The 11,372-nt window shown below is 27.3% G+C and overlaps 2 protein-coding genes across 2 annotated transcripts; both read left to right on the top strand.

Annotated features, from left to right (window-relative positions):
• Positions 1–3,462: 3,462 nt before the first annotated feature.
• LOC108770110 (odorant receptor 13a-like) lies at positions 3,463–5,918 on the top strand. The gene is made up of 5 exons (XM_018521420.1): positions 3,463–3,914; positions 4,006–4,105; positions 4,318–4,437; positions 5,502–5,657; positions 5,865–5,918. Exons 1-5 carry the CDS (start codon positions 3,463–3,465, stop codon positions 5,916–5,918), a joined length of 882 nt encoding a protein of 293 aa, XP_018376922.1.
• A 2,437-nt stretch (positions 5,919–8,355) lies between these two features.
• On the top strand, positions 8,356–10,819 carry LOC108770049 (odorant receptor 43a-like). The gene is made up of 5 exons (XM_018521340.1): positions 8,356–8,814; positions 8,890–8,989; positions 9,879–9,998; positions 10,368–10,523; positions 10,763–10,819. The coding sequence occupies exons 1-5, from the start codon at positions 8,360–8,362 to the stop codon at positions 10,817–10,819; spliced, it is 888 nt and encodes a 295-aa protein (XP_018376842.1). The 5' UTR covers positions 8,356–8,359.
• The last annotated feature ends 553 nt before the right edge of the window (positions 10,820–11,372 follow it).

The following is an 11,372-nucleotide window of genomic DNA, read 5'->3' as shown; positions in this document are numbered from 1 at the left end:
AAAAATCAAATAAATCTGAATTTTTTGGAAAATGTTATTATTTTATAAAATGCAATAATCCAAAGTTGTGTAAATATTAAAATGTTATTACAAATAAATTACAAAGTTTACTGTATAATTTAAAAAATGTGTTAGAAATTATATTAGATAATAAGAAGCATTCTGAAATTAAATTTAATTCTATATTACAATTTAAAAGGAACCATTTTCAAATCAAACCAGCAAATATCAATTGTTGATATTAATTACAGTATGGTCTCCTACAGACGAACGACTTTGTAGCGCCACAATCGAAAGCATCCACCCATTCATACAGAGCTATTCTGTGACGCTCCAGAAAAGTGTCGCGAATATGTTCATATGAGCCACATCATAGCGCTACAAGAAGCGATGCCCATCTGAACGTATCCGCAACGCTTCTTGTCGCGCCACGATGTGGCCCATATGAACATATTCGCGACACTTTTCTGAAGCGCCACAGAATAGCTTGTATGAATGGGTCGACGCTTTCGATTGTGGCGCAACAAAGTCGCTCGTCTGTAGGAGCTCTAAATAGACCAAGAGGCCACTGTAGTGATTGTTTTGTTACCCATAGCGACTAAGTATGTAAGTGGGTAACCTTTCATTTCATGTAATAAAACGTAAAAACAATACATATATATTTAACCCCAGTCGCGATCGCTTGAAGAGGAGGTGGACTTTTCAAAATGTTGCAGATTTTGATCTTTTTACTGAAAGCGTCAATGCTGAATATTGTTGCAATCGATAGTTAATACTCTTATTTCAAGACAGACGAACTTCCACACCCCTCAGAAAGGTGCAAGGGATCGTCATACCGAGTCAAAGTGATAAATTTTTTCTGAAAAAAAATTGATAACAACAAGATTGAATTTTTGTCTACTACTTAATTTTGATATCAATTATCGAGAAATATGGTTCCCATACCTTTTGGATGGTTACGAGGGCAGCCATGCCTACCCGAATAGGTACAATTTTACATGAAGTAAGAAAATTGTATTTGCAATTCACGCACTTTTCTATTTGTTAATTTGTTAATTAAAAATATTTGTTAACAAAAAATATTTTGTTATATGTCTAAATAAAATATATATTACAGCTGTCGTCTTGTTGTGTATCGTTTGCATTAGAAGAAACAATGAAAAAGAAAGTCATCAATACCATCATATCACTTCATTTTTAGACTATATTTCTTAAATAAAAGCTATAAATTAAACTTTAGAAACATAAATACGAGTTAGAAAGTATTTTCTATATATTTGTTATTACAATACTGCTCTCAACTTTGCAATCATTAACTTTTTAGTAAAATACATAAAAACGTGCAACTGAAGGAAATAATGCCACATACCATATATTTCTAATCTTTTATTTTCACAAGAATTATACATATTATATATTTCAAATAAATTTTAAATTTTATGAATTAAATATTATTTTAGATTAATGTGTATTAATTACAGGACAAATTTTTTGCACTTATAATTATTACTTATTAAAATTCATTGACTTTCGATAACATCGTATTATATAATAAATTAAATAAATGCAATTTGCAAATATATTATTTCTATTAAAAAATAAATACCATAAGTATTGTGATACTTAATATGAATTTTTCTTAACTACAGTTAGAATTTTATAGCCTTTTCCAGACGCGTGGGAATATAACATACGTATAATACGGACGCTTTTTCCAACAGCACAATCAACTTGCAACTTTTTATTCACAAATGTCTCACGTGAAATTCTTGGAAATTTGATGAAAATATGAAACAAGAGTTAACGCAGGAAATTTAAAACTTCTTGTTACAAGTCGATTATTCGATACTTTCAAGAAAGCATATTAAAAGCATGCGCATGAGAAATGTTTTTTGATGTTCAGGAGGTAACATCGATTCATGAAAAAGGCAGAGATGTCAGTCTTTAGATAACATTGGACATGGAAAGTTTGAAATATGACCGAGGTGCTTATAGTCTTGATCATTATAGCTGTAAATAAAAATTTTAAGGAAGTATTAACTTTACTTGCAATATGTGCAAAGAGTGAAAGTATTTGTAATATATAGTAATAATTTATGTCTTATTAAATCATCATTAACTGAAATTATGAATTATTGCTTTTTATAGTGTATCGTGTTTTTTATTAACATCTGTATTATGTTATTAAATATCTTAATATATGTAGATACATTAATATCTGTATTATGTTATTAAATAACATGTTATGATCTGTTAGCTAATTACGGCACGTTTAAGCTTAATTATAATTATTATTAGTTATTTGTTTCTTCTATGAATAATTTTCAAACTTGCATGATTAAGCTTGTAAGCTAAAATTGTTTGATATATTATTTTAAACGTATTTCATTAAATAACTTTTTATATATTTGGCCTAATTATGATGTTGTATTATAGTATATTTTTAATTGTGTAATCTTTTTAACGATCTTCGGACTTATCAAGGTTTCTGCAGATTATGAGTGGGCGATGAAACTAAACCGTTTCACTTTAGATTTCCTTGGACTTTGGCCTAAGAATGTTCAAAATCCTTGGCAAAAGTTAATATGCGATTTTCGAGTGCTGATAGCTTTCCTGGGAATAACGTTCTGCCTTTTTATTCCTTCAATACATTCATTAATAATAGTTTTTGGAGATATTTTGCTGATATTAGATAATTTACAAATTACTTTACCAGTTACGAGCTGCTTAATTAGAATTCTAATTTTTCGGTGGAAAAAAAAAGGTAAACATCACTTTTTGTTTATAAGCTACAAGTATGATTAATAATATGTGATTAAAATATTAAAAGTTAAATATTAATAATTATATATAATATCTTTAAATCCTTCACATATTTATTCACATATATAAATTCAGCTAATAAATAGACACATCTTATTTATTATGTATACATATATGTACATATATTACAGTTAATCATGTTATTATGCTTTCTAAAAAATTTATGAGGATATTAAATATTTTCTATATTGCACAGATTTAGAAACTTATGCTGTTATAAATGTTACAAAAAATAAATTTTAAATAGACATGTAAAAAACTTAAAATAAATTAATCTTTTAAATAAGATTCTTATCACTAATTTTCTTCGTAAATAAAAATATTATATAAATTATAAAAAAGAATATATTATATTAATCATTTCAGTATATGCACATAAATACGTATACATTTTGTCAATAAAAAAGATATACATATGTAAATAATATTATTGAATGTACTGATATTTCTTTCGTAAATTAATTAATATTTCCGATTTTAAATTATAATATCATTGTGCTTTAAACTTTAAAGAATTAAGAAAAATAACAGTATTTCATATGTTTTCTATGGTTTAGGATTGATTTTAATATGTCTTCATTATGTTGTAAAACGTGCATAAAATTATTTACTTTTCAAGCTGTTATACCAATTATAAATATGATCACGAAAGATTGGATAAAAATAAAAAGTGATCAAGAGAGAAATTTAATGATACGAAGAGCGCAAACTGCACGAATAATTATTATTTGTTCCTATTGCATAATGGGATTACAATGGTTTTTTGTTTCTGTTCTGCCTATTTTTGGAGTGACAATGAGACTGACACCTAATATTACTGATCCAGGAAGGATACCAATGCCTTTACAATCTCATTATATTTACGATATAACAAAAAGGCCGCAATATGAATTAACATTTATTAGTCAAGCAGTCTATGTAGGTATCGGTATGATGGCCTATACTGGAGTGGACAATTTTCTCAGTCTCGTGGTTTTTCATATATGCGGACAATTAGACATTCTTGAAAATCGTATGCAACATTTGGATAAATACAAAAATTATCCCAAAATACTGAAACGCTGCATAGAAAAACATATTCGTTTGCTTAGGTTTGTTACTTATAAGAAAACGTATATGTATGTGATAATCTGTATAAAATATGTGATTGAACATATTTGGTACATAAAATGTCTTCCATAGAGCTATTGATATCATTGAAGATACGTATAACGGAATACTTCTCTCTTTATTTATATATTTCGCTATACTCTTTGCTTTCTATGGATTTCGGATAATTAGCGTAAGTATTATTGAAACTGAAAATTGAATAAAAAGACGGTTATGTCTAAATTGTTCTGCTGAAAAATTTTATACATTTTAATATGATTATAATCAATAAGTTGTTATATATACATTTAAATTTACATGTTATTACAAAATTAAATATTATTACTAATTAGAATAATTATGTTGTATCGTTTATGTTTTTCATCATTTTCATAACTTAATTAGCTATTCGATGAGGGAAACTATATGTCGATCACTCACTTAATCTATTTCATATCCTCAATTATCAATATATTTACACACATGTGCCTATATTGCGTCCTTGGCGAAATTTTAGTGGCTCAGGTAATGAGTTACATGAATATTTTATTTTATTTCAGAATTATGTAAATTGATGTTGTATAATTTTGCATGTTAACTATAAACTACTGTACACATACAGAGGAAAGGCCTCTATTATGAGATATCGAGTTCATTTTGGGTAAATACTAGAAGTCTATGGGCAGAATTAAAAAAAATAATAGGTCATTTGAAAGGGAATTTAGTAAGCTGTAAGATAATGTTATATAAAATTAAATTTAAATTTCATTTTTTTGAAAATTAAGGAAACATAGAAAGTGAGCAAATCACAAAGTCAAAGAATTGTGCTCCTAATATGGCCCGAGAAATCGATAGTAAAATACAAAGTATATCAGTATTGCAATTAAAAAACTTTATTTAATGTTCCTAAAATAGAAACAAATACATCCAGCGTGCACAAAAAATGAGCATGCGGTAGATTATACTACCCAGAATTCGCCTTCAGGTAGTTGGAATCAAGCATCGCAGAAATAGGCACTCGACGTTTATTCCGGTTATTCTTTTTATTATTGTACAATAACACTTATACTTTAGCAACGATTGTCACGATAACGTAGGAGCATGGGTTATTTCATATTATTAGAAATACCCTGGGAATCTCATATTATGATTTCCACGTCTTACGGTTTTACGATCACCAAATCTAACTTCTGCAATTTAGCAAATCAACATATTTTGTATTTTTCTATTAGTACGACCTTATTCTATCACTATATAAAGAATTTATTGCCAAATATTTATTTATTAAATAATAACAAGATTTAAAGGCTCATTTCAATGAAACTTGAAGACATCCAAATTCAAAAATCTTTTTTTACAATGGCTACAGGCATGACTTGACAACGAACTTTCTACAAAATAGCTTTCAATCCAAGAGCAATAGATGTATGGTAAAACCAATAGATAGCGCTAATTAGTTTAGCAGAAACGCTACTATCTCATATTAGGCGCCTATTTAATTTAGTGGTTTCCTCTAGTAATCACTAATTTTTATTTATATATGAAGTAATGTAATAATTGATATCTAAAAGTGTTTTTAATATTTTAAGTGCAACAAGGTATACTATGCGGCGTACAGTAATAAATGGTATACTATGGATCCAAAAGTTGGAGGAGATTTGTTGCTCTTAATGACAAGAGGTTCTAAACAGATTTGTCTTACCGTTGGAAAAATGTCTCCTGTTACAATGGCCACATTTTGCAGTGTAAGATATTTTAATATTTAATTATAATTATTATATTAAACTATTATTCCATGTCATAAAAATTTCATTGAAATCTATTATACCTGTATAAAATTTAAATTATTTATTTTATGTACTAAATTTAAAATCTTCACCAAACTTTATGTTTATTTAACTGTTAAATTTATATTGTTAATCATACTATTATATAAAAAATATATTTTTTAGTTAGTAAAAACATCCGTTGGTTATATATCCGTCTTGCATACAACAAGAAGATGATGCAAAGTATGAAAAATAGTAACTTTTTGCCAATATTATGCAATTTTTGATAGAATACGATAGAAATGTGCCGATATTAACACGTCGTTTGCAAATAAATATATCTTACTGCATTATTCAAGTAGAATATCTTAGAATTCTATTAAGTAACGGTAAAAATGTGTTAGTAGCATAAAAAATGATGTCGGAAAATTTAATTAACTTGAAAATTGAAATAACCGTAACCTGCAGACACTTGTTAAGTTGTAAGCTTTAAAAACGATAAAAAGTGCTATCTCGAGCATTTATGCGTTTGTCACAATTAGAGCACGAATGTACGTAATCTGCAGCGAGTAATAAATAACGAAATTAATTTATCGCATGTGCATGCAAATATACGCGAAAAGCTCTACAATTACGATATTACAATTTTATATATATATATATATACATATATATATATATATATATACATATATATAGAATTACTATACAAACAACAAAAGAGGAAAATATTATGTAGTGAGCAGAGATTACTATAGTAACTGTTATCAACGGACATATTTTAATGTATATGGCCTATTACTAACTGTAGTTATAAACTATAGCCGATTATAGTAGTGAGAGAGAACAATGGATATATATACATACGTTCTTTCTTTCTTAACATGACATCCCTGTTATTAAATTTTTTTGTTCGCGAATGTTTTGTGCGATGTTCGATATTGAAGTGATGGGAACTTCATACGAAGGTACAGAATATTTTATACTATGTTCATCTTTCTCAAAAATTATTATAGAGAGCATGCGCGAGAAAAGTTTTTCTCCGAATAGGAGGTAACGTCGATTCATGAAAGAGAAGTAGACGTCAGTCGCCAGATAACATTCAACATGGAAACTTCAAAATATAATGGATACCAAGGTGTTTATTTTCTTGATTATTGTAAATGACTGTAATTGAGAAAGTGTCAATAGAAATATTTTCACTACAACTTGAGCGATTAATGATAACATTAAAAATTTTTAAATTATGCATTTCATGATAGTATTATGCATTTATATTGTATTTCATGATAGTATTTGTGTCGTTTTATTAAAATATTAGCTACATCTAATTTGAAATTTTGAGTGATTCTTCTTTACTATTTTTTCAACTTGCGTGATTATTATGATTAGACCTGCGGTTATTGAAAAGTAAAGTGTTTCTAAACATTGTATTATGCATTCAATTAAGTATAATTAATTTTATATTTACATATTTAACTATGGTTTTACTTAAGCATGTTTTAAAAATAATGCAAACGATCTTTTTAATCAATTTCGGACTTATTAAGATTTCTGCAGGTAGATTTCGAATGGGCGGTAAAACTAAATCGTTTCGCTTTAAATTTGATTGGACTTTGGCCTAAGACTGCACAAAATTTTCGACAGAAGTTAATGTGCAATTTTCGAGTGCTTGTCGTATTTTTGAGTGTAACACTGGGCCTCCTTATTCCTTCTATACATTCCTTAACAAGAATTTTTGGAGACATTGTATTAATGCTAGATAATCTACAGTTTACTCTACCAGCTATAAGTTGCTTGATAAGAATCGTAATTTTCTGGTGGAAACAAGAAGGTAGACTAATTTTGATATTTATCTAAACTATTAAATACAGTAAGCAATATATAATTTAAATATTATATCATAATTAATATTTAATATTTACAAGTCTCTAAAATACCTGAAAACTTTTTACACAAATAAAACTGTAGTTATAAAACTTTATAATATGTATTTATAAGACTATACATATACATATATATATCTATTTTTATATAAAGAGTGAACTATGCACATTCTAAAATTTTTTTAATTATAAGTACTCTATATGCATTTTTCTTATTGAAAATATTTACACATAAATTATTTCATAAAACATAACTAACAATTTTTACAAAATCCACAATTTCATCTGTTATTACGTATATAAAAATGTTAATGGAAAGTCATAAAAAAATCCGTATGCTTGTATAGATAAGATATTTACAGTTATATATATATAAATAAAATGATTGAATATATAATGCAATCAAAATTTCATAGTTTACAAGTCAAAAACCTATAATGCAACCCAATGCAATGAGAAACGCAGGCAATAGGAACAGGAAATATAAAACGGATTACAACCTGTCAGAAATCGTGTATTTTAGTATACAGTTTCTGAATAATTGAAATCTGTTATTCTCCCTGTTCCTATTGTCTATGCTTTTCAATTGTGCATTAAACTTTATATTTTTATTTCTTACATATTCTATAATATTATTTTTTTATTAAAAATGCAAAAATATATTCCTTTTTACTTTTTCAATTTTTTATCGCTTATGATTAAATTTTTGTAATAGTCTCTATTCCGATTCAATTATTTGTTAAGTGATAAAAATTTTTAATATTAACATCTTTTTAAGCTATCGAATCGATCATGAACATGATCATGGAGGATTGGATAAAATTGAAAAATGCTGAAGAGAGAAGTATAATGATCCAGAGAGCCCGGTGTGCACGTATAATTATTACATTCGCATACTGCATGATGGGAATAGGATGCTTTTTTCTTATCGTTCTACCTAGTTTTGGAATATCAATGAGAGACACCACCAACGTTACTGACCCAGGCAAACCAATGCCCCTACAAACTCATTACATTTACGATGTAACAAAAAGTCCACTGTACGAACTGACATTTATTAGTCAATCTGTTTATATCATTATTGCCATGATGTCCTATAGTGGAATCGATAATTTTCTCGGGTTGTTGGTTTTCCATATATGTGGTCAATTAGATATTCTGAAGAACCGTTTAACAAGTTTGGATAAATGTAAAAATGCTCACAAAATACTAAACAGTTGTATAACAAGACACATACGCTTACTTAGGTTTGATCCATATGAAGTACATAATCAATACTTCACCTATATACATATATCTAATATACGGACCATCTTTTATAGAGTCATTGACATTATTGAAGATACATATAATGTAATACTTCTCTTTTTATTCGTATATTTTGCGATTCTTTTCGCTTTTTATGGTTTTCGAATAATTGCTGTAAGTATTTTTTATTTCGTGTAATTTATTTAAATAAAATGTGATTTTTAACTTTGAGAAAATAATTGGGAAATATATAAAAACGTATACATTTATCAAATATCTAAAAATAAGGCTTGGAAGAATCTATCAATAATAATAAAAATAAGCAAGCCCATTAAAGCCAACATCAGTTGTTCGGATGCACAATTTATTTTCGTGTTAATTTAACAAATCATATCAAAAATTAATTAATATACGTTTCGACCCCTATATTTGGGTCCTTATCAATATAAATCTAAATCCGCTTACATACTATACGCAAATTCCAACATTGCGTTACGTGACGGTACAGCTCGTTCTTCTTTATCCAATTTCCAAGTTAGATAAAATGAGAACGGAGTCCAATACATTATGTCAAAAACATTATGTCAAAAAGTAGAACACATTGCTCATCCAATTGTCAGATATAATGTAGCCATATATTCAAAACTGACATCAAGATCTTGTGGTGTCGACAGTCAGAGACGAAAATGAGCAATGTGTTCTACTTTTTGACATAATGTATTGGACTCCGTTCTCATTTTATCTAACTTGGAAATTGGATAAAGAAGAACGAGCTGTATCGTCACGTATCGCAATGTTGGAATTTGCGTATAGTATGTAAGCGGATTTAGATTTATATTGATAAGGACCCAAAATAGGGGTCGAAACGTATATTAATTAATTTTTGATATGATTTGTTAAATTAACACGAAAATAAATTGTGCATCCGAACAACTGATATTGGCTTTGATGGGCTCTTGCTTATTTTTATTATTATGTATACATTTATATTATATCATAATTTTTCGAATTAATATCAATATTTAAAAAATTGTGTTTTGTCTTATCCTATAAATTCATATAGCTATTCGACGAAGGAAATGATTTATCATTCACACATTTGGTTTTCTTTATATCTACATTTTTAAATTTATTTGCACATATGTGTCTATATTGTGCTCTTGGCGAGTTTTTAATAGCCCAAGTAAGTTGTATTTTTTTTTTATTTTTATAAACGTTGTATATACAACGCTCTATATATTAATACTATTTTTCATTTAACAAAGATGTTATTATTAATAAACAATAATTATTATTTTTCACACACAAATAGCGAAAATTAATATTATAAATATATTGATAACGTAATTTTATTAAAAAATTAAATGTTGTGAAAATTTAATGTAAACTTTTTGAAAAATTAATACATAATTTACATTGCATTTATTGTTTACTTGAATGTATTAATTTACATTTTAAATAACAGTATAATTTGATTTATAATGAATTTATTTTATTAAGAAATAACATACAGATACAATTTTTATCCAAAAACGTTTTCAATATTTTTTAGTGTAATGAAATATATTATGCAGCCTACAGTAATGAATGGTACTCCGTGGATCCAAAAATTACACAAGATTTATTGTTTTTGCTAATAAGAGGTGCTAAACCGATCTATCTCACCGCTGGAAAAATGTTCCCCATGACAATGACGACATTTTGCAGTGTAAGATATTTTTATGTTTAATTATAATTATTGTAAAAAAAAGGCATTTAAATTATTTTAATATTTTATATACATGTAATAAGTCTACATTATAATAATTTAAAAACTTTTAAATATTTTATTTTTTATTATATCCATGTGTATTTTAGGTATCTATGTATCTATTTTATGTATACATTATATCTTAAATTTCGTAATTACACGTCCATATTATTTATTACTAAAAATATTTTTTTCAGTTAATAAAAACATCAGTCGGATATATATCTGTTTTGCATACAACGAGAAATTATTAGAAAAATAAAATAAATCTAAATGTTTTTTAAAAATGTTATTTTTTAAAATACAACAATCTAAAAATTGTTTAAATATTAAAATGTTATTATAAATAAATTTACTGTATGATTTGACAAAAATGTGTTAGAAATTATATTAAATAATAAGAAGCATTCTGGAATTAAATTTAATTCTATGTTTCAATATTTTAAAAAATCCATTTTCAAATCAAACCATCAAATATCAACTGTTGATATTAATTATAGTATGGGCTCCTACAGACGAGCGATTTTGTAGCGCCACAATCGAAAGCGTCGACGCATTCATACGGAGCTATTCTGTGGCGCTACAGAAAAATGTCGCGAATATGTTCATATGGGTCACATCGTTGCGTGACAAGAAGCGTTGCGGATGCGTTCGGATCGGCATCGCTTCTTGTAACGCCACGATGTCGCTCATATGAACATATTCGCGACACTTTCTTGTAGCGTCACAGAATAGTTGTATGGCTATAATAGACTCATTGTCAAGAAACATGGTTTCTATTCCTTTTGGATGGTCATGAAGACGGCC

Source organism: Trachymyrmex cornetzi, unplaced genomic scaffold, assembly GCF_001594075.2.
Source record: "Trachymyrmex cornetzi isolate Tcor2-1 unplaced genomic scaffold, Tcor1.1 scaffold99, whole genome shotgun sequence".
NCBI classification, from domain to species: Eukaryota; Metazoa; Arthropoda; class Insecta; order Hymenoptera; family Formicidae; genus Trachymyrmex; species Trachymyrmex cornetzi.
Note: the sequence above shows the minus strand (reverse complement) of the source record. Positions and strands in the feature narration are given on the sequence as shown.